Source organism: Bicyclus anynana, chromosome 14, assembly GCF_947172395.1.
Source record: "Bicyclus anynana chromosome 14, ilBicAnyn1.1, whole genome shotgun sequence".
NCBI lineage: Eukaryota > Metazoa > Arthropoda > Insecta > Lepidoptera > Nymphalidae > Bicyclus > Bicyclus anynana.
The window spans coordinates 11422349-11447289 of NC_069096.1; the positions used below are offsets into that span (position 1 = coordinate 11422349).

Below are 24941 nucleotides of genomic sequence, written 5' to 3' on the forward strand. Positions count from 1 at the left end.
TGGTAGCTAAATAAGTAACCAGGAAATGAAAATTTCTAAGCGTTCTGAGTTATAACTATCAATTAAGCAACAGTAATAAAACAGCTGATTAGTAACAACTTTTAATAACCTCGTTATTGATAAAAGTTGGGAGGAGGGTAGTTTTTTAAAAATTGTTACTAACCAGATGTGTTTTTTTACCAGAACCAAGAATTTTCGTAATTAAATAGTTGATCGTCTCGTCGAAATCAAGCTACTCACGAAAAATTAACTTAATAGTAATCACTTGTAAAAAATGTTCTACAGATCCCGGATTATTAAATTTTGTTGTATTTATCAACTCAATAACGATGTTATCACACAAATGTATATTGCGAAAAAAGTTTTGCAACGGTTTGCAGAAAAAATACGTTGATAATTGGGGATTTTGTTTGCTATTACAAATATAATGTACCTACTCGTTAGGATATTATTGTTACACGTCATTCACTATGAGATGTTGATAATAGAATCTACATTGAACTGTGCGTATTTTATAATTGGCATGCGGGTTGGTCAGCGCAGAGCTAGAATACATGCAAAGCTGAAGTGGCAATGGGTGAGGCACATAGTCCGAAGAGCCGATGGATGTTGGAGTCCCAAGGTGCTAGAATGGCGACCCTGCACTAGATAGCGCAGTGTTGGTCGATCCCCCACCAGGTGAACTGACGACATCAAGCGAGTCGCAGGGATTCGCTGGCTCAGGATCGAGATGTTTGGAAGTCCCTACAAAAGGCCTATGCCTGCAGTGGACGTCCATCGGCTGATATGATGATGATGACTGTAATTTAGTAAGCTACCCCCTCAGTCAACATTCAAAAAGTTGTTTGAAAGACTAACGTTAACTAACCTCTGTAAACGTCAATAAAAGTCGACCTTTGTTACCCGGCTTTAATAATCGTTTAAAACACAGGGTTCCCACTTAATACAAGGGAATCGGGAATAAAAATAACTTAAATATTTAAAGATATTTTTATTCCCGATAAATATTTAAAAATAAAAAATAAAAAAAAAAAAAAAAAAATAAAAAATAAAAAATATTTAAAGATATGACTTTTAAAAAGTAGAATAAGGGTGCATTGATTAATAGAGAACCCTATATAAAATTCTTTATGATAACTTTTAATGGCTCATAGAACCTATTGGGCATCTTCAATTTCAGTCAATCCTTCGAGATGACAAACTATTCAGTTCTCAATTGACTATCAGCTAGACATAGGATAGGATCAAGGTTACAGATCGCATTTAAATACGGCTAATATTCTTTAAAAATGTAATAAGGGTGCATTGTTGTTTTACTATAGATTCTTTACACTAAGTTATATTTCAGTGCTCATTAGAACCTAGAGCATCATCAATTTCAGTCAATCCTCCAAGATGACAAATTATTCCGTTCTTAAGTGGTTATCAGCTAGTCATCCACGTGCGAGCGTCAATCGCAATAATCCGACATTGCAGCATCTTCCTAAAGCCCGGGGAATTGTGGGGTGCATATATAAATACAGGTGACGCCGGGGCGCGACATCAGTCGATTTGCGGCTCTCTGTCTGTTAACGTCTCTGTACCACAGTTTATTTGTGTTTTGTGTGTGACTTTACTCTACACGTATTCACGGTAAGTTCTTCAAATCTACGATTTATCTCACAAAGGTTGTAGGTATCTAAACAATTTTCTTTCATTATCGTTAACACCTTTATGATTTACATTATAAAGAGACTTAATTAAAATTAGATCTCATGCCGTTGTAACCTTGTATGTACCTACTTAATGGTCTTAATTCCCACATAAAAAGTCACATGTGTAATTAATATGCTTTAATTGCTTTTGAAGATATTTATAGCTTTGTGGATTAAATTAATAAATTGCAAACTAAAAATATAATGAGTTTGTACTTTATCCAGAAATATAATCCACACTGAAAAGATTATATAAATAAACAAAACGGATCTCTTCCCTGAAATTTTGATTCAATAGTTTTAAACAGCTTCTTGAACCGAATTTTATGTTATTACTTACTATTACTTACTATTGCATCTACCTTATACATAATAAGGTATAATTATGACTTACCTTATATAATAAGGTAAGTCATAAAGCTAAATAAATAACAATCTTCTATGACTGATATTTTTTTTAATCTGAGATCCTTTATAATGTGTAGTTTTATATTTCAAAAACCTACGCAAAACAAATATAGAGATGGCCTCTACGTGCTAAATTACTCTATGTAAGACACTTTTTATCATAGATATTATCAATAATGAAAATTGACAAATTTAGGCACAAAAATGCAGGTTCCCAATTTTTTTATTTTGGGTTTTAAGCCCTAACTATATTTTATGTTCTTTTAAGATAAAAATAATTTTACCATCTTCCATACATAATTGGGACATGTTCTTTAGCTACTCCACAGAGCGCACACATGCGCAATTTTGTGTTTCCTTACATTATATGTATTTAAGTGAGTATATATAGTTTTTACACTTTCTGAACACATAACTCGACATAATAGTCAATTTTTGGGTATTATTTGTCTAAATAACTTTCGATGTTTAATAAGCGACTAAATTGCTTATTTCGCCTCAGTTTTGATGCGCTAGTCTATAAAATATCGTTGGGTATTAGTAATATGATGAAAAAGACAGACTCATTGTGTATCTCCCCCATTGAAATAGACAAACGGATCCTGATAACTTTACTCAGACATAATCAGTATTTCGCATACGTGCAATTAAATAAAATTAAATAGGTACACGCAATCGCGCGTTAATCACACTGAAATCCGTAATTAGGAATGTAGTATTTGTAGCTGTATTGAGATAGGAATCAATTGCTCAAATCGCTAAGCCAATTGTTAGTAAGCGTCGTTCGACAAAAAGGTGTGAATGTGGGTCATTATTACGAGATTAATTCAGATTACTGTCGCACACTCGTCGCCCGTGCCATTGAAAAGTGTGATAAAAACTTTGACACTGAAATATTTCTATGTATTGTGTGTGAGACCTATTAAACAACTTGTATTACTAAAATCGTTATAAACTCGAGTCTCCTCTTAGAATAAGAGGAGTTAGGCCAATAGTCCACCACGCTGGCCCAATGCGGATTGGCTGACTTCACACACGTAGAGAATTTAGAAAATTCGCTGGTATGGTTTAGGTTTAGGTTTCCTCGCGATGTTTTCCTTTACCGTTAGAGACACGTGAAATTTAATTTCTTAAAATGCACACGACTGAAAAGTTGTAGGTGCATGTCCCGGACCGGATTCGAACCCATACCCTTCGGAATCGGATGCACGGGTCATATCCACTGGGCTATCACGGTTCTCGGTTATTACTAAAATGAGCCGTGATAACCCAGTGGATATGCCTTTTGCTTCCAATTCCTGAGGGCGTAGGTTCGAATCCGGTGCGATGCGTGCACCTCCAAATTTCAGTTGTGTGCATTTTAAGAAATTAAATATCACGTGTCTCAATCGGTGAAGGAAAAACATCGTGAACCTGCATAACTGAGAATTTTCTTAATTCTCTACGTTTGTGAATTCTGCCAATCCGCATTGTTCCAGCGTGGCCCAATGTGGCTATTGGCCTAACCCCTCTAATTCTGAAAGGAGACTCGTGCTCAGCAGTGAGCCGAGTATGGGTTGATAATACTATAAACAAGCTTTTTTACAATGCACTATGAACCTGTATATGAACTATATCGTGTAGAAGCCGAAAGGGGTGAGGATTTTCATCCTCCTCTTTACAAGTTAGCCCGCTTCCATCTTAGATTGTATCATCACTTACCGTCAGGTGAGATTGTAGTCAAGGATGTTAGCCCTTGACTACAATTTACTACTACAATATACTATGCGCTGTAGTATGGTGCGAATGACAGTTGCCCTATGACGTTCTTAATACGTACTATTATCGTAAATTATCGTGAAAAAATTGTCTTTGTCAAACGGCTGGACGAACATGTAAGTTAAAGCTCGCTGTATACTGTAGCATGTTTTATCTCGGACGGGACAGGAAGAGGAATTTTTGGAAACGTCAGTCACTGACCATCCAATAAAATGTATTAGCAGGACATTCGATAAAACTGATCGTGTGTTGGCCGCAATGATAATGTCATGCACGTCACGATCAACACACGATCAGTTTTATCGGATGTCCTGCTCTTAGCGCTGTAAACTCATGAACTTATTGGATAGTTAGTGGCTGGCTTAACGTTCCGTATGCAGCGATCTTAAATAATTATGTAATAACAATTTTTAACAAATATAAAATTAAAAAATGCTGATTATATTTGACAATTTTGATTACATATTTTTTTTATTTTATTCTTTACAAGTTAGCCCTTGACTACAATCTCACCTGATGGTAAGTGATGATGCAGTCTAAGATGGAAGCGGGCTAACTTGTTAGGAGGATGAAAATCCACACCCCTTTCGGTTTCTACACGGCATCGTACCAGAACGCTAAATCGCTTGGCGGTACGTCTTTGCCGGTAGGGTGGTAACTAGCCACGGCCGAAGCCTCCCACCAGCCAGACCTGGACAAATTAAGAAAATCTCAATCTGCCCAGCCGGGGATCGAACCCAGGACCTCCGTCTTGTAAATCCACCGCGCTTACCACTGCGCCACGGAGGCCGTCAAAAAAAAACATACCATCGATTTTACTACAAATTAGATTACGTCATAGATATTTTCAATTAAAATCGTAAAAGTAATCTTGCCAACTATTAATTATCTGTACATTGTCTTACAACGGTTTACTGTTACTTAAGCTTGACGCAAATTTTCCCGTAGGAATCAATCACGCAAGGCCAAACAAAACTTAAGTAACTAATCACTGACATACCAGATTTTTTATGCATATTACACCTTACTTTCCGTTAGGTATTGTTTATTTTAATTGCCTGTTATTATTTTACACCGTTTTATTGTTACTTTATATTGATTGTGGATAAATTAAATGTGACCTTCCATAATGTAACTAATTTGTTGATTATTCGTGATTTATTACCTAACTAGTGGACCCGGTCAAGCTTCGCTTTGACTTATGTGCACTTCTTTCCTATCCCTACTCTACAGTACTCTACCCCTACCATACCCTACCCCTTGACTCTTAAACGTTTGTATGGGAAATAGAAAAGGGTTGTTTTTATGGTTTTTCCGGCAATTATTCAAATTTTTCTCACCTTTTAAACCTTCCCTATACCTAAACGAACATTTGAAGACCAAGATAAAATAAATCCGTTCAGCCGTTCTCGAGTTTTAGCGAGACTAACGAACAGCAATTCATTTATATATATATAGATTTCATTGTACGAGTATTCTGTCTGATGTCAAAAAATATATGACCTCAGTGTTATGGCAAACGTTAAAGTTGAATATTATTTGAAAGACGCTAACTGTAATTTAAAACCTGCTATTAAGTACAAGATTCCACATACCTATCTATTTTATACTAATATTAGTAGGCGGATAAATATATGGACAGCCTCCGTGGCGCAGTGGTGTGCGCGGTGGATTTACAAGACGGCGGTCCTGGGTTCGATCCCCGGCTGGGCCGACTGAGATTTTCTTAATTGGTCCAGGTCTGGCTGGTATTATCCGCTTCGGCCGTGGCTAATTACCACCCTACCGACAAAGACGTACCTACCGCCAAGCGATTTAGCGTTCCGGTACGATGTTGTGTAGAAACCGAAAGGGTTGTGGATTTTCATCCTCCTCCTAACAAGTTAGTTCGCTTCCATCTTAGACTGCATCATCACTTACCATCACGTGAGATTGTAGTCAAGAGCTAACTTGTAATGAATATGAAAAAAAGTAAAAAAATATATATTATTTATTTGTTTGTATGTTTGTTTAAACACGCAACTCTTTGGAACTATCACCACATATGTTTTCTGTGCTATCACTTTGGATTTTAAATCCTTTTTGTAAGTATAAGATAACAAATATCGAAGTGGGAAATTTTCTTCAAACGGAAACGGGAGAGGAATAGTGGGAAAAAGATAAAATTGGAATGGCATGGGACACTCTGACAAAGTCGCTGGTTTCTGTTTTTTATTTTTTACAAGTTAGCTCTTAGACATTAGCATCTGTCAGAAAATTAGCAGGATTAATGATTTTACCTGTATCAGATGTCATCAATAACGTGGTTGGCGTACGCATTTGTGCTGGTGTGTGTGAGCGTACAAGTGTCGCCCGCCCCCGCACCCGCACCCGCTCCACAAGAAGAAAACTACCCTCCAATGCCGGTAAGTTTAAGTTTTTTTTTATTTAGACAAATTTACAATAACTACGATCTCATGACGACGTAAACGTATTAGTAACTACGAAAAAGAGGATTTTAAACCCTACAACTTATGAAATACTATAACAAACACTTTCATAGCGAGTTTCATAAAGGTATTTCACGAGTAAAAAATAGTTTACAGGTTTTTTTAACACGCTTATTTTAGCTTTACTTGTAAGTGTAAGAAAATCTTGGAATCTTAATTTGACCCACTTCCCGGTTTTCGATTAGGATGAAATTTTGCACACGCTCTGAGTTCTGATGACAATACATGACTAGCTAAGAAACGTCATTACAAATCCAATATGACTGACGGCCTCCCCAAGATAGCGGAGTGGCTGTTTGAATGTTCATTTCAGGAATACGAAAAAAATAGTCACGTGACTGAAATACGTCCAAGATAGGATATTTGAAATGCACCGCTGTGATATGGGTATCAAGCGTGTTTTTTTTAGTTTTTTTAAACTATTCATGATGTTATTAAAGAAAATTTGCCATATCGTTTAAATATTACCAATATTCCATTTGCCCCAAAGGGTCGGAAAAGACTGTGTTAGGAGTCCACAATAGTCCAGCGGGCGGGGATCAAACCACCACCTGAGTGATGAGTCCGGCCACTTTCCCACTGACCTATTGAGGCTCATTAAGTTAAAATACAAAGTCGTAGTAATTATGGTGATATTTGTTTCGAATGATAAACGGCATTTTAAATCCTTGACGATAGTAATCTTGACACTCTTAATGGTCAAATTCCAGAAGACAGCAGTCTGCACTGTACGGTTCATTAGTAACTAATTCAGCATGGGAGTTAAAGGTCTAGAGCAGTTCTCAGAGGAACAAACAAAAGTCGTGCCCATTCATATCGCACAAATCTTGCTCCTTACTATCAGAGGCATCTCAGGCATTATGCTAACCATGTGAACTTGCGCGTGAACTGACTAATTAGACGCAATTGCGTCCAAACGCCTTTGTGCCCGCTCTCTGACCATTATCTTACACTATAACGCAATTATTACCTAAGTTAAATAATAATTAATATAATTATGTACTACGAAACGGCTATAAATATAACATTTTCGCATAAATAAACACATGCCAAAAATTAATTGCTATGTTTTTATGCATTCATTAATAAAATTTTATATGAGTTTGAATTGTAACACTTGTTTTGTCTGAAGTAAATATAGGTAATAACCTACCTATCTATACTAATATAATAAAGCTGAAGAGTTTGTTTGTTTGTTTGATTGAACGCGCTAATCTCTGGAACTACTGGTCCGATTTTAAAAATTCTTTCAGTGTTAGATAGTCCATTTATCGAGGAAGGCTATAGGCTATATATTATCCCTGTATTCTCACGGGAACGGGAACCACGCGGGTGAAACCGCGCGGCGTCAGCTAGTAATTAATATTTCAGCGTTTTGCGACAGTAAGCATGCCGCTATCTTTACTCTGATGCAACTCCACTATTAATTATTATTACGTAGGTACTTTTTTTTATTCTTTACATGTTAGCCCTTGATTACAATCTCACCTGATGGTAAATAATGATGCAATCTAAGATGGAAGCGGGCTAACTTGTTAGGGGGAGGATGAAAATCCATACTCCATTCGGTTTCTACACGACATCGTACCGGAACGCTAAATAGCTTGGCGGTAACGCTAAATATCATTTTTCATAAAGAATGGTATGATGTACGAGTAGGTACTAGTTCGAACTCACTGAATGTCGAATTTTAAGACAAAATCATTACTTTAGGTAATCTTCATATTATACCTAGTAAATCAATGAACAAAAAATTACGTTCACTTAAAAAATATCTTCAACATATTTTCAAGTGCGCCGTTATTGGTCGATTCTTTTCTAGTTTTTAACTAAATGCATTTTATTATTGTCGTTAGTATTGTTCTGTTATTTGTTTATTCTCATTTATTTTTATTATTTTTTATATCACACTAATATTATAAAGGTGAAAGTTTGCGTGTGTGTATATGTGTGTATTGTATGTTTGTTTCTCCTGTGCACTGCGGCTACTGAAACGATTTGGCTGTTTGGAATGGAAATAAATTGTTCTCTGGATTACACATAGGCTACTTTTCATCCCGGATGAAAAATCCATGGCTCCCGCGGGATTTGTGAAAAACTGAATACCACGCTGACGAAGTCCGCTAGTAATAAATAAAATGACACATATTCAAATGAATCTTGTCTATACTTCCAGTATGAATACAAATACGACGTAGAAGACCAAGAGAAGCTGCTCTACTTCGGAGCGAACGAGTCCGGTGACGCACAGGGCAAGGTTGTTGGCGGTTACAAGGTCCTGCATCCTGACGGACGGCTGATGACCGTGGAGTACACGGTGCAAGGGGACAGCGGTTTCGTACCAATCATCAAGTTCGAACAAAACGCTAACCCCTTCGGAAAACGGAAGTAGGCTAATGTTGTAACTTGTAGTTAATGAAAGTCACGTACAGGGCAATTTGTGTAAATATGCATGTATTTTTTTTAATAGCTTTGTCTACGAGATTATGCAATTTTTAATTGTTATCGTCCCAATCATAGTATTTACTTTTAAGAGGTTTCGCCTCACAGCGGATGGGACGTGACGGGACGGCAATGCGACGCTGACGTGACGCTATAAAACTGGGCCTACAGCCGTGTAGCACGTCGATTTTCTTTCTACTAACGCTAACGCTTCGAAAATTAAAAAATGTATTCACTATCGATATCCCGTGATCAAATTGCCGATCAATTCCCATATATTTTGTTAGTTTTCGAAGTGTTAGCGTTTGTAGAAAAGGAATCGACATGCCACATGGCTAAGGCCCCTGGTATGTTACTTTAACATAAACGTCACGCTGAGCTCGACGGCTTTATTCCAGGTGTTCTATATTAATTAGTATATTGCAGCTCAATAGCCCGTCTCGTCATGTGGCGAATTTTTTTAGGTTTTTAATGTTCATGAAATTCATATAGGCTTAGTTTACAAGCACTTATTAAACGTCAAGTTATGCCATGATTTAATGGTGGTAATTAAAGTCAAAAACTTAAAATTAAAGTCACGAGGGTTCAAGAGTCCATATTAAACTCAGCCAAAAAGATTTAAAGAGATTTATGGTATATACTTTATATTTTTTTTATGTGAGGGCATTATGTAGTATTTTTATTGTTTATGTGTCCTTTATTCACATTGATATAACTTAATTGGTGCCCTATGTATCTCAATTTACAATTCTATGTAATTGTACTATACATAGAATTGTATTTTTAAAGTCATACAGTTATAATTATAAACGTTTTTTTATGCAATAGATGCATTAAGTACTTATAGTAAAGCTATACCTGCCAATTTATCTTTTATCTTAATTATTATTGATAAGTGTGATTGTACTAATATAAAATATTTATTCATAAGTAAGATCTAGAACAACTGAATTTCAAGATTAATCATTAATGTATGCTTACATACAATCGTATTAATTTAGACAAATTTAAAATTTTAACGACATACGCTGAAATGTGACTTCACTCGAAACAATCAGTCACAAACTTGGTTCATTGAATATTAAATGCATTTTCAGTTTCAGGGAAAATATATTAAAATTTACTTTTTAGAAAAAAAACATTATGACAATCAACATAATGGTTTTTTCGACAAATAGAATCAAAATAAATAAAAAATGTTACCAATTTTGTGATTTGTCGTAAGTATAAGTTCATATTGTCATTAATTACATAAGATAAATATTTAAGAATTAGGTGTGTAAGATTTTGTAAGTGTAAATAGTAAAATCACTCAGTGTAACTTACTTTTTATGCGTTCTGTTATTTGCGTTTTATAACAACATACGTGAGAAATAAAATATGTTTTGTAAGAGATTTATTTTTTGATTCCTAAGACTGTATATATTAAGAAAAAATACAAAATTACAATTTTTTGGCTGGTGGGACACTTCGGCCTTAGCTAGTTCCGGTACGATGTCGTGTAGAAACCGAAAAGGGTGTGGATTCTCTTTCTCCTCCTAACAAGTTAGCCCGCTTCCATCTTAGTCTGCATCATCATTTACCATCAGGTGAGATTGTAGTCAAGGGCTATCTCGTAAAGAATAAATAAATAAAAAAAAACATGAAATCATTACTGATTATTTACGAACACAAAAGAATAGAATAATCAAAGGTTCTCTCATTGAGTTTATCGAGATGGTGCAAAGAATATGAGTTTAAAAAAAAGTTAAAAAAAATCACACATTATGTTGCAATGTGTGATTTTTTTACATTTTTTTTTGGGTTTCATTCAGAAAAAAAATATATATTCTCAAAGTAGGAATCAGTTTGAAAACCTATAGAATAAATTAACATATATAGGTACTTGTGTGAAAACAAAAAAAAAACCATTAACCGTCCGAAACTGCAAACCGTTAATTTTAATACGACGGTTGTTTTGTTTTAATAATTCTAAAGTAATTTAGACTTAAAAATAATCATAATAGTACATTATTTTAGTAAACGTAAAAAAAACAATTCTTCAAAATAAAGCAAGATTTTAGAAGCACGTTAATTTGCTCTTAACGACTTCCGAGGTTACATCTTCTGATTAGCGTTATTTTTTACATCTAAAAATTTACCAGCTTTACAATTTGCCTTAAATATTTTTTTTTACTAAAATACGCCGACTCAAAACTGGCAAATGTGAATAAAAAATATAAAAATTAAAAATTCTAATAAAAAAAAACAACCGACTTCAAAAACATTAAACTTACCGATTAAACTAAAAAGCGAAAAATAACATATTATGCTCTACCTGCTGATCAGCTTGAAGGTGAAGCTAACCCGATGATGAAATTCAAGCCATGTAAGGATATCATAAAGATTTAGGTTTTTTCAGACAATGTTCTTTTATGTGGTTCTTTTTGAAACGGTTTTAATTAACACGTCAATGGCTTAACACCGCATTCAAACTTATCAGCAGGTAGAACATTATATGATGATAGTATAATGGATAGGGTATTGGATAATTATATATAATTTTTAACCGACTTTCAAGAAGGAGGAGGTTCTACGTTCGGCTGTATGGTTGTTTTTTTTTATGTATGTCCTTAGCGAAACGGTTAAAATTTGACTTGACATACTATGTTATAAGTAGGTATATGTATCTATATCATAATTAGGTAGTCCTAATGTCCTATTATTTTTCTAAGCCTTGATAGAGATCGCTACCAAGCGATAAGGTCGCCTTTTGTATTCTACTTTTTGTTAGTTTTCTGGGCCTGTATAGCTATAGGGCACGTCTAATCTCTTTCTACTAACGCTAACGCTTCGAAAACTAAAAAGTGTATGGGAATGACAGATCCGATCGATAACTTGATCACGTGACCTGTCGATAGCAAACGCCATACATTTTTTTAATTTTCGAAGCGTCAGCGTTTGTAGAAAGTGGATATGACCTCTGCCTCCGATTCCGGTGGGTGTGGGTTCGAATCCGGTCCGGGGCATGCACCTCTAACTTTTCAGTTGTTTGCTTTTTAAGAAATTAAATATTATCTCAATCGGTGAAGGAAACATCGTGAGGAAACCTGCATACCAGAGAATTATCTTAATTCTCTGCGTGTGTGAAGTCTGCCAATCCGCATTGGGCCAGCTTGGTGGACTATTGGGCTTACCCCTCTCATTCTAAGAGGAGACTCGAGCTCTGCAGTGAGCCGAATATGGGTTGATGACGACGACGAAACTAGGACTTGTTACCTTGTCCTGAAGTCTGGTCATAATGACGGCGGTGGCTTCAGTGTCGTACTGCGGGCGGCCCGCTCTCCCCACCATTTGCAGGACCGTGCTGATACTGTATTCCTAAAAATATCAGACTTAACATTAGCTTTGATTAGTAGAGTATCTATACTACAGCCTTTCTTGATGAATACTGTTTACCAACAAACAAATTAAAAATGAGTGTATAAATCATTAGTCATTTCACACCCAATAATAATTATAATTAACTTGTTCTTAAGTAAATGAAAATAAATTTGATTAATAAGCTTAGATATAATAAAAAGGGCTCTTGCCACCATAAATATTTCTGCGCTAATCGAGCCGTCAGGAATCAGTCGGGATGATAGCAAGTGACCTGATGGATTGACGCTGGTTCCCTGGGAAATGGGGCGGGCCCTAATGTGGGACGCTACATGCGTCGACACATTAGCAGTGTCATATCAGGGAGACAGAATCAAGACCGGGAGCCGCAGCAGAAAAAGCTGAAACCGGTAAATGGCTCAAGTATCCCTCTCTGACAGAGTTACATATTTGTACCTTTTGCCGTGGAGACCTTGGGCCACGGAGTCGCAGTGCCAAAAAATTTTACCGAATTATTTCACCGCGGCTAGTTGCCTCGACTGGTGACAGAAGGGCTGGCTCATTTTTTGCGCAAAGGATCAGCCTGGCTGTCCAGCGCGGAAATGCAGCCAGTATTTTTGCCACTATTCCACGTGGTCATGATTTGTATAGTTATTAGGATAAGTTAGCTTAAGTTCCTTATTGTATTCTTTCTCAATAAAAAAGAGTAATAGCTTAGAACAATTAGATATAGTTAATATAACATTTTATAAACAAACAATACTTAATTCAAAATAAATAAGTTATGAAATGACATGCGTCTTCTACCTTAATTTCCAATTTGTTTATTGGTAAACAGTACTCATCGAGAAAGGCTGAATAGTAAGGTTGCCTAGTGAATTTTTAATGACGAAGTATTTTTTTTAATTTATTTAATCTACTACCCTCTTTACTTAATTATTTTGATCTAGCTCATGGTTTCCTAGATTTTGTATGAAAAATGTATTTGGCGTAGTTTAATGTGCAATGTGAATATTTTCTATCATTTATTTCTTATCCCAAATAAATAACAGATGAGGGTTTATATTCCTTATAATTATTTGATCTTATACCAAAAAGAAATGGTGACAAACCTGATAAGCTCCATTGACATATTGCTGAGTATTCTTTATTATCACGAGATGTGCTGGTAAGTTGACACCCATAGCTGAAAAATGTATGATATTTTTAAAACTAGAAACCTAAAACAATCCAACACAAGAAGCCCTATTACCTACCTACTTGTACATATGTTTTCTGTGCTATTACTAAAATTATTACTTTTAAAGTTTGCTGCAAATATTATATAGGTATTGAAGTTTTAATGACTTGTAATTTTACAAGTCATTAAAACTTCATGTTTGGAAGTTCCTACAAAAGGCCTTTGTCCTGCAGTGGCTGATATGATGATGATAATGATGTTGAAGAAATTAAATATCACGTGATTCAAACGGTGAAGGAACATCGTGAAGTAACCTGCATACTTAAGAATTTTCTTAACGGTCTACGTGTGTGAAGTCTGATAATCCGCATTGGGCCAGCGTGGTGGACTAGCCTAAACCCTCTCATTCTGAGAGGAGACTCGAACTCAACAGTGAGCTGAAAATGTGTTGATAATGATAATGAGGATTAATGCATAGAGGCGTGCAATGCACTCTTTTGAGGCGACAGTTTACTCATTAAGTACCTAGATTATTATAGTCTGCTTATTCTTTCAAAAAATACTACAAAGATTAGAATTTATTCTAAAGACATTGTGTTTCGTGGATCTCAAAATAGTAATTATTAGATAAAAACGCACGCGTCCTTATTTTAAAATGAACGTCCATTTTTGCACGGTGAAAGGTTTTATACGTGTTTAGATTTTCGAAATACGGAAGCGAGCTTCCGAGAATTATTCGAAGCAACGGGTTTTTGCTCAAGTAGGTATTTAATCTTACGCTGGAGATGCTGCGTCGCGTACCATGCTCATGTTATCTTCGATCAGCGACTGAGATGAGATCGTGCATAATATGTGCAACATCGAATTTTTTTAGCAAAAAAAAACGTGGTTGGTGGTGTTTTTCGAATACTAAGTAATTAAGTATATTTTGTCAACATATTAAAAACCTGATAACAAGAAGTTTTAATTATGTTGCGAAGTAGATAAGGTAACGAAGCAATTTTGATGAATTTTGGTACCTACATAGATAGATAGTTCGACCTTTGAGTTGTCTATAAACCTAATGGAAAACAAGTTATATCTTAGTTAGGTACGTTGTTTATAAAAATATCTAAAAAAACAACCGAAATTCCAATTGATCGAAATCGAAAATTAGTTACCTAAGCTAGTCGAACTGTCGATTTTAAATGTCGATTTTACTGTTTTATTAAGCCTAACACACAAGCATATATCACTAGGCTGTGATATATTTGTAGATATTTTTTTCAGTTCAAATCATTATCTATTTACTAATATGTAGTAGTTTTAGTTTGTTTCTATTTTATATATTATGTAATATCAACTGAAGATTGTAGTAATTAATTTAAGTAGCTTTGTTTTTATCATTGTCATTGTTAATTAGGGTACGATGGGACTGACATGTTATTTATAATAAAAGTCCCTTAAAACTTATAGATTAAAAAAAATGTTTTGATATTTATTAAAATTATTGAATTACCTAGACATTATTATGCTGTATCTACGAGTATGCGCAGTATAAAGTTCCTAAAATAAAAGTAATTGGAGCACAGTTTTATGTGTTGGTATACCTACGCAAAACAAGATCTTAAGATCGAGACGTGACAGGTGATATATCTTTAAGTACGGTATTGTGTCCTATAAAAGATTAATCTTTGAAGACTAAAATGCTTTTAGCTTTGAGTCAGGACTAACAGGATTTAATATAAATAATCTGTCAGTTATACTTATTTTACAATTTGTGAGGTAGAATATTTATATTTTATTTAAAAAATGGATTAACTTTTTGCCTAATTATTTATTATTCCGTAGACCGTATTTGTTTTATTTACTGGCTTTGTACAAATAAAGCCTAATGGACTAGGAATCGAGTGCAAGTGGCTATAGCTTGGCAACTTCGTTCGTAACATTCCCAATGGTCTGGGCGCGTAGCGATGAATGAAAACCCCACGACTGATGCATCTCACTTCCCCACACACAATTTACACCCGCGCAGACTTGCTTTGTTAATATTGTTAGAGACATTTACTGGTATGGAGACTCACCTAAAGTGGTAGTGGTGACGAGAATGGGTAGGTCTCTGTTCCTGAAGGCTTGTTCGATGTTCCTCCTCTCTTCATAGAGCAGGCCGGCGTGGTGGTAACCAACGCCGCACAGAATTAGTGACTAGGGAAAATAATACTTATTTAAGTACATTAATTCTTCTATATAGTTTTTTTTTATAATGTACCACAAGGTTTCTCAAAGTCGGGTACGCGAACAAGATTTACGTAACTGATACTAAGTCAGAATTAAGTTTAAAATTGTCCAAAATTACTCCTAACATTGAATCCATTTGCGACAAGAAACAAGCACACACAAAGACATTCCTTTTGGTACTTTATGTGCTACCTTTTATTTAAATAAAAACCTTATTTTCTTCAACACTCAAATCAATTATTTCTTGGAGGGGGGGGGGGGGGTGTCACATTAGTTAGGAAGGGGATCGCTGTCACTTGGAAATTTTAACAGGGGTTCGTGGAGTACTAACCCTGATGTAGCATATAGGCAAAGGCTTAAAGCCTATAGTGGAAAGCGCTTGCCTAGAAGGTGTCTATGCAATCTCGACTTGAAGTTATTCATGTTGTAGGTGGTAGGGACATCAACTATGTATGGATGGATCCCTAGGATACTTAGAATATTTATGATAATAAAAAGGTGACACCGAAATAACTCTAACCGACAGGCAACCTTTCGGCAATGCTCTTTCAATTAAATGCATAAAAAAGATATATTTTTTTCGTATACAGTGATCGTTATTATGTCTTCTTCATCAACCCATATTCGGCTCACTGCTGAGCTCGAGTCTCCTCTCAGAATGAGAGGGATTAGGCCAATACTGCACCACGCTGGCCCAATGCGGATTGGCAGACTTCACACACGCAGAGAATTAAGAAAATTCTCTGGTATGCAGGTTTCCTCACGATGTTTTCCTTCAAAGATTGAGAGACGTGATATTTAATTTTTAAAAATGCACACAACTGAAAAGTTGGGGGTGCATGCCCCGGACCGGATCCGAACCCACACCGGAATCGGAGGCAGAGGTCATATCCACTGGGCTATCACGGCTCCATCGTTATTATGTATATATCTACAATTACAGTCTTTACCTGAACTTTCTTATCTTTTAATATTGATGCTAGTGCTATCAACCTTGATTTTAGTGCTTCATTGAAGTTCATAGTAATTTCCCGTGACAGCGTCTCCGCTGTTAGAACCACACCTTTTCTGGTGTTGCAAAATATCTGAGAGAAAATAGGAAACAATGCGGTAAACGAAGTACCTACCTCAATTTATACAAAAATTATAGAACACATTCGGTTAAAATTTCGTAGATGCAGTTTATCACTACTTGTTCTATTTATTCATTATCATTAAATTTTGTAAAAGTATTGAACATTAAACAAGTGTGATTTGTAAAATAAAATAAAGTTAAAATATTTTAAGTTAATGCTATGTTATCACTATTAACAATTTAAAATACTAGTGGACGTAATGTCTCACCTTGGCGAACTCCAATGTATTTGGTAAGTATTGTAGGGAATTATTTGGAAGAATTTAAATAGTATACCACATATGATAGTCATTACCAGAGTAGGTTTCCCGTTATAGTACTTTTGTATAATCGGCCAAAGTTTGTAGTTGAGCATGATGTCGAATTTGAAAATACTGGTTCCAACTGGACATGAGTAGCCTTCAACGACACGTTTTAGTTTCACTGGCCTGCATTCGTCCCCAAATCTATAAAATTTTTTTGAATGAAAACAGTGATGGTGATGATGGTGATGGTGACGGTGACGGTGATGGTGATGGTGATAGTGATGGTGATGGTGGTGATAGTGATGGTGATGGTGATGGTGATGGTGGTGGTGGTGATGATGATGATGATGATGATGATGATGATGATGATGATGATGATGATGATGATGACGATGACGATGACGATGACTATGACTATGGCGGTGACGGTGACGGTGACGGTGACGGTGACGGTGACGGTGACGGTGACGGTGACGGTGACGGTGACGGTGACGGTGACGGTGACGGTGACGGTGACGGTGACGGTGACGGTGACGGTGACGGTGACGGTGGTAACGGTGATGGTGATGGTGATGGTGATGATGATGGTGATGGTGATGGGGATGATGATGATGACTTCTTTGTTTACCTGTAACAAGCGGCAGGTTGTTCGCTATTACCAAGCCAGACTGCCACGTCTTCCGGGTTACTAACTGTAGCGGACACCGCAACGAAACGTATTCTAGGTGGTTCTTGTCGTGAATCAGCTCCTTGAAACTGTGCTTTAAGTTGTTCTACACGGTGAACTGATTGCACTGAAGACTAGATGGTAGAAAAGCATGGAATATAATAACATTTCTACATAATTAGAGTATAAGTATAAGTATAATAAGCCACAATAATTTGGTTAGGTAGGTATTTTTTATATGAAAAACGTGAGCAAAAATCCCATATAATTCGACTTCTCCTTAGATCCTTCCACCCCTTTTCACGAAAAAAGTAATATAACATATTATATTATTTAACAAAGGTATTAAGTTCTAGAACATCAATACATACCTGAATGGTCTTCATCCTACTAACAACAGCTTCTAGAACGGGTCCACGTATTTCATCGTTCAGTATGTGCACTTCGTCTATGAGAAAAAGTTTGACCACTTCCACCAAACCTCTATGGTCTTTCCATCTCCGAGTTAGCATATCCCATTTTTCAGGTGTCGTTATAATAATGCTATTGTAAATAAGTTATTTTTCAGTTGTCGTAATAGTAAATAAATTAAATGATTAGAGCATTAACCGGGGACAGAACTTTTCTTAAGGGTTGCTACACTTAAATCTCAATACAAAACAATGATTTGGTTGCTAACTATGGGCCTCATAAGAAGGCTCAGTCACACAGCGGGCGATGGAACGAGCTATGTTAGGAGTATCTCTGCGTGATCGAATCAGAAATGAGGAGATCCGCAGAAGAACCAATTTCACTGACATAGCTCAAAGAGTTGCGAAGCTGAAGTGGCAATGGGCCGGGGCACATAGTTCGAAGAGCCGATAAATGTTGGGGTCCCAAATTGCTGGAATGGACCCCGCACTAGTAAGCGCAGTGTTGGTCGACCCCTCACCAGGTGGACTGACGACATCAAGCGAGTCGCAGGGATTCGCTGGATGCAGGTGGCTCAGTAGCGTGATGTTTGGAAGTCCCTACAAAATGCCTATGTCCTGCAATGGACGTCCATCGGCTGAAATGATGATAATAATGGATGATGATGATGATGATGATGATGATGATGATGATGATGATGATGATGATGATGATGATGATGATGATGATGACGAAACAAACAGGCGAACCAATATGTAAATCTATCACGTTACAGTAGCGTGCACAAGGATTTTAACCAGGGTACGCCCCACACGTATAAATTGTAAAAAAATAAAAATTCTTTTTCCAATATAGGTACGTAATGAGTCCTAGTTTAGGCAATGTATTTTTGCATCTATGACGTGCACGCTTAAGTTCAACACCACATTGCAGGGTACACTTTCTAGGGAAACTTCTTAAGGTATAGTTCACATAGCCCAGCAGTATGAGCTGGTGGCAATGTTTGCTACAGACGCTACGTAGGTATACATTTATTGCTTTCTATGAAGTTAGGTCGCCATCAGCCCCAAAATATAATATTATATATTATAATATATAAATAGAATATTATAAACTCTACCTGTAAGGCTTTAACTGCGGAAAATCGATGTCAGTGTCGCCGGTCACTTCAATACATAAAAGGCCTAGTTGAGTGAATTTTGAATGCCATTCCGTGATTCTTTCCGTACACAGTGCTTTTACTGGTGCCACTGAAAAGCATTCCATTTTATGGACAGAGAGCTTGCGATTGCCACACATACCTCATTTCATAAAAGCTGGAAGTTTAACAGACCATGCTCCTGCCTTAGTCAGCCTACAGTACAGTACAATTATACAGTACAGTACAGCCAATTACGGAGTTTGTACTGTGGTGGTTTTAGAACTTAGCCATGTTTAAGCGGTCCAGACCATCGGACGTCCAAGTATAATGCATAATATACTTCAAATGGCATAGTAATTAATAATCATAAAATGAAGGTGCTGGAATGGCGACCCCGCACTAGAAAGGACAGGTTTGGTTGTCAACTGTCAACCAAAAATTGACGATATCAAGCGAGTCGCAAGGATTCGCTGGATGCAGGCGGCTCAGGATCATGATATTTGGAAGTCCCTACAAAAGGCCTATGTCCTGCAGTGGACGTCTAACGGCTGATATTGTGATGATGATGAATAATCACAACCCCAGTCACCAGTATAAGGTACCCAAGTAGCTATGCTAATGCTAAGTGTCTGGATTGCTATATTATAATGTTTATTAAAGCTAAGTTAGCTTTGCAGCAACCTTTCGAAAAACACCGTTAAAGACAAACTTGGGTCTAGCGGAGAATTGCCACCTAGCCGTTTGGCAACTTAAGACATACTTCCTCATGATATCCTCTAGAAATACCAATAAATTACAGGGTTGATTGAAGGTCTGAACCCTTGAAACTAGCTTCCAGAGCCACTACTGTCTGAACACCAAACTGTGCTCACGTATAGGTACTCTATTTTATTTACCTATAAATAGGACATGGCATATACATACATGGGCTGATAACTTTTTGCCCTTCATTAAAAGGTATGTCTGGCAATTGCAGGCTCTTGTTCTTAAAGTGTAATTGATTCCATAAAATACACAATAAGATATTTTTATTCATACGGTTACTAGATAAATTAATGTGTATTCTAATTTTTTTTAATTAGTTAATTAAATGGACGACTATTGCATATTGGGTAAATTATTTTATTTTTACGGTTACCGGATCAGTAGCTTAGTTTTTTTATACTCACTACTTCATTTCACCGTACCGATTTTTAAATTTTTTTTTTTAGTAGTTAGCCCCGTTATTTGTGAGTGTCCTATATTTTATCATCATATTCTCACGGGAACAGGAACTGCACAGGTGAAACCGCGGGGCTAGTAAATAAAAATAACTAAAGCTAGCTAACTAAAGTAGTTAAATAAAAATGTAACATACTGTATATGATTTTAAAATCGCCTTTATAGTTTTTATCTTCCAGTTCCATAAGCAATTGCACTATGGCCATCTCAAAGATAACAGTCTTTCCTGATCCCGTCGGCGCACACACTACTAAGGATTTATCTGAAAGAAAAAAAATACAATTTACTTCTAAACGTACTTTCTTTATGAACGTGTTGGAAACAGTTGGATTCGCTTTCCACTACACAAAAGAAAAAAGATTTTGCTCCAACTTTTCAGTTGTGTGCATTTTAAGAAATAGAATATCACGTCTCAAACGGTGAAGGAAAACATCTTGAGGAAACCTGCAACCTGAGAAATTTCTTAATTCTCTGCGTATGTGATGTCTGCCAATCCGCATTGGGCCAGCGTGGTGGATTATTGGCCTAACCCCTCTCATTCTGAGAGGAGACTCGAGTTCAGCGTTGAACCGAATATGGATTTACATTGAGTTGTTAGGTACTTGATTGCCTTGTTGGTTGTGTGGTTAGCCTGTACGGCTTCGGATCTCGAAGTCCTGGGTCGGGCTATGAAAATATACTTTACTTTTTTTCAACTTTTCAGTTAAATTTCTTGGAATGGAGTTGGGAAGTTGGTGGTGTTACACCCCCGATCGCCAGTACCGATCATTATCATTAACAATTGAAAGTGGTCTACCCTAAGCCCGCCAATCCATATAAAAGGAGCGTGGTGGTTTAAGCTCCATATCCCTCTAGTAAATAGGGATGCATGCAGTCCTGGATTAGACTCGGAAACTAGCTTAGTTATTTAAGAAATAGCTTAGCGCATCCTGTCAGGTGGCATCAGAGATGACCGATAAAAGAAACGAGCACACGTAAGTTAATTCAATTTCAAGTCCGTGCATTTTAAATTGATGTTGATTGATTCATATTAATTAGGGTGCTTTTCCACCATGCGTGCTATGGACGGGTGCTATGGATGCGTGCTATGGATGCGTGCTATGAATGCGTGCTATGAATGCGTGTTATGGATGCGTGCTATGGATGCGTGCTATGGATGCGTGCTATGGATGCGTGCTATGGATGCGTGCTATGGATGCGTGCTATGGATGCGTGCTATGGATGCGTGCTATGAATGCGTGCTATGGATGCGTGCTATGGATGCGTGCTATGGATGCGTGCTATGGATGCGTGCTATGGATGCGTGCTATGGATGCGTGCTATGGATGCGTGCTATGGATGCATGCTATGGATGCGTGCTATGTATGCGTGATATGTATGCGTGCTATGGATGCGTGCTTTGGATGCGTGCTATGGATGCGTGCTATGGATGCGTGCTATGGATGCGTGCTATGGATGCGTGCTATGGATGCGTGCTATGGATGCGTGCTATGGATGCGTGCTATGGATGCGTGCTATGAATGCGTGCTATGGATGCGTGCTATGTATGCGTGCTATGTATGCGTGCTATGGATGCGTGCTTTGGATGCGTGCTATGGATGCGTGCTATGGATGCGTGCTATGGATGCGTGCTATGGATGCGTGCTATGAATGCGTGTTATGGATGCGTGCTATGGATGCGTGCTATGGATGCGTGCTATAGATGCGTGCTATGTATGCGTGCTATGAATGCGTGCTATGGATGCGTGCTATGGATGCGTGCTATAGATGCGTGCTATGTATGCGTGTTATGAATGCGTGCTATGGATGCGTGCTTTGGATGCGTGCTATGGATGCGTGCTATGGATGCGTGCTATGGATGCGTGCTATGGATGCGTGCTATGGATGCGTGCTATGGATGCGTGCTATGGATGCGTGCTATGGATGCGTGCTATGGATGCGTGCTATGGATGCGTGCTATGGATGCGTGCTATGGATGCATGTTATGGATGCGTGCTATGTATGCGTGCTATGTATGCGTGCTATGAATGCGTGTTATGGATACGTGCTATGGATGCGTGCTATGAATGCGGGTTATGGATGCGTGCTATGGGCTGTCACGAGTGGCTCGCCTCGTCGCCCTCACCACTTCACTACTATCGATACATCGCATACTCGTAGCTCGAGCTGCGCATCTTTCTCACGCAGCTTAGTATAGGTGGAAACTGTCACATATTGTAATAGCGTAGATTTCACATCTTCGCAGCATAGCTGCATAGCACATCTCTGGTGGAAAAGCAATCTTAAAGGGGCCTACAGGAGAAGATAGCTTAGGACATGAAGTTACCTTAATCTGGCACTGGATGCCTGCTGTAGTGGGTCCTTAAAATAGGCCGATAAAAATGATGATGGTACTTATACCTACTTACCAGAATACAGAGCATCTTCGATAACATTCGACTGTACTAGATTGAAATACCGATACGTGAAGATGTGTTGATACTTGGGATCTGTTAAAAACAAATAGTTACCTACATAGGTATAACAATAATATCATTCTTTTGTAAATCTGACTGAAAATAGTTAGGTAGTCAATAGATTTTTAGTGAAAATAAAAAGTGGACAAGTGCGAGTCGATCTCGCCGACCGAGGGTTTCCTACACATTTGTAGGTACATACTTGATTATCTATACTAATATTATAAAGAGGTAAAGTTTGTAAGTTTGTAAGTTTGTAAGTTTGTAAGTTTGTAACAATTTTTTGAAATGGGGTAATCTTCGGAACTACTGGACCGATTTTAAAAATTCTTTCACCAGTAGAATGCTACGTTATCGGGGAGTGCTATAGGCTATATTTTATATTTCTATCATATATAACTACTGAGATATCGCGGGTTTTCTCTTACAGGTCAGACCGAAAAACTTACTTATTCGCATGCGCTGCCTCAACCATTGCGCATAACTAAAATAAATGTATGGAGGCTTTTTGAACCTTTAAAAGTTCTACAAAAAAGTCCGCGACACCATATATCTATCTTTTATATTTTAGCAGATATAGTACCTTTAGTACTTTAATAAATTATTTAAATTTTAAACTAAGGTTTACGTCATTATTTACACAACTAAACTTAAATCCTTATCAAAATAAATGATTTAATAATCATAAGGATATTATAGAGATAAGGTTTGCCCTTTACAGTATGTTAATTAGTTATATAGTTTCGGAGATAATACAAAATTTCTGAAAGTCGCAGAAATGCCGCTATATGACGCCCCGCGGTTTCAATTACGTGGTTCCCGTTCCCGTATGAATATGAGGACCAAACATAGCCTATGACACTCGCAAATAATGTAGCTTTCTATTGGTAAAAGAATTTTCCAAATCGGTCCAGTAGATCCAGAGATTACCCTCGACAACCACACAAACTTTACCTCTTTATAGTATTAGCATAGAAGTCGCTTGGGAAATTATAGTCTTTTGGTCATTGCACCACGCACAAAAGGCTGGACCAATTTTGCTGAGGGTAGGGATAGGATAGAGGTAGGGAAGGGGTAGGATACAAATACAAATACAAATACAAAATCTTTATTGGTTATACATACAAGTTTTTATAAATTTCATTGTTGAAACCTTCTTTTGGGCATAATGGTGCCTGTGACAGAAGGCCTCACTCTTCCATAGCCAATTATAACATCTGTATGTAATTTAGTATGAATGTATGTCTGCATAAGGGTGTTTGTGTGTGTGTGTGTGTGTGTGTGTGTGTGTGTGTGTGTGTGTGTGTGTGCGTGTGTGTGTGTATGTGCGTGTGTGTGTGTGTGTGTGTCTCGGTGTAACTGTTAGAATCACTTCATAATTAGAAGTAGTTCTTCAACCTTTTCATAATTTAAACTCTTAAGCCACGCGGTAAGGGTTCTTTTACAGTTATAAGTTGTTTTATTATATATACCTATTTTTAAATTAATTGAATTATATAGTCGGGCAGCTTGGCCCTGAAATTGTCTTTTACTAAAAAATGTACGTACCTGTTTAGCTATTATGATAGTACCTGGTCTTCTTTTTTTTAGTTTACTGGGATCAAAGATTGTCGTTTTATGAATTTTTACAATTACGTTTAATATATATAGCTTTCTAACACTTAGCAAATCACATAAATTGTATAAATTCTCTGTATCAAATCGATATGACTTAAAATACATAGTTTTAAGGAGCGCACGTTGAGCTCTTTCTACTTCTAAAAATTTAATTTTAGATGCACCGCCCCAGACAGGAATGCAATATTTTATAATAGATTGGGCTAAAGCAAGGTATATCTGTGTTAAAAGATTTTTATCTGCAACATGCCTTAGCTGTTTAAAAATCCATATTAACTTTCTGATACGCTCTCCTACCAATTCTATTTGTTTATGCCAAGAAAGTCGCTGGTCCAAAATAATACCCAAATACTTCGTTTGTTCTACTTTTTCAATAATTGGACATTTACAATTGCAGTTGACCACAAGACCACATTTATGGATTTGTATGCTAAAGTTATTATCGGGTTGAGTTCTTGAATTTATCGAGAAGCAGATATAGTTTGTTTTTTCTGTATTCA

The 24941-nt window shown here is 36.9% G+C and overlaps 3 protein-coding genes across 3 annotated transcripts in view; 1 reads left to right on the forward strand and 2 right to left on the reverse strand.

The window, feature by feature from the left end:
- The window catches only part of LOC112043590 (malate dehydrogenase, mitochondrial-like), a 221788-nt gene that overhangs the window by 107411 nt on the left and 89436 nt on the right, over positions 1-24941 (reverse strand). The gene's annotated exons all lie outside the window — the stretch shown is intronic.
- LOC112043542 (uncharacterized) overlaps positions 1-24941 on the reverse strand; it is a 55820-nt gene that overhangs the window by 25423 nt on the left and 5456 nt on the right. Inside the window, exons 3-12 of the mRNA XM_052885547.1 lie at positions 22777-22857; positions 20505-20630; positions 19127-19256; positions 17967-18138; positions 17557-17729; positions 16979-17129; positions 16499-16633; positions 15395-15515; positions 13264-13337; positions 12050-12151 (exon numbers count right to left, since the gene is read on the reverse strand). Coding sequence (XP_052741507.1) covers positions 12050-12151; positions 13264-13337; positions 15395-15515; positions 16499-16633; positions 16979-17129; positions 17557-17729; positions 17967-18138; positions 19127-19256; positions 20505-20630; positions 22777-22857 — 1265 coding nt within the window. The remainder of the gene's footprint in view (positions 1-12049; positions 12152-13263; positions 13338-15394; positions 15516-16498; positions 16634-16978; positions 17130-17556; positions 17730-17966; positions 18139-19126; positions 19257-20504; positions 20631-22776; positions 22858-24941) is intronic.
- On the forward strand, positions 1493-9516 carry LOC112043543 (cuticle protein 10.9-like). Its single transcript, XM_024079011.2, has 3 exons — positions 1493-1632; positions 6149-6265; positions 8526-9516. Exons 2-3 carry the CDS (start codon positions 6149-6151, stop codon positions 8739-8741), a joined length of 333 nt encoding a protein of 110 aa, XP_023934779.2. The 5' UTR covers positions 1493-1632; the 3' UTR covers positions 8742-9516.

What these genes read in the sequence shown, in the direction of transcription:
- LOC112043543 (XM_024079011.2), top strand. Translation starts at nt 6,149, where the DNA reads ATGTCATCAATAACGTGGTTGGCGTACGCATTTGTGCTGGTGTGTGTG. An exon ending in AAAACTACCCTCCAATGCCG is followed by an intron (nt 6,266 to 8,525) that starts GTAAGTTTAAGT and finishes CTATACTTCCAG; the next exon opens with TATGAATACAAATACGACGT.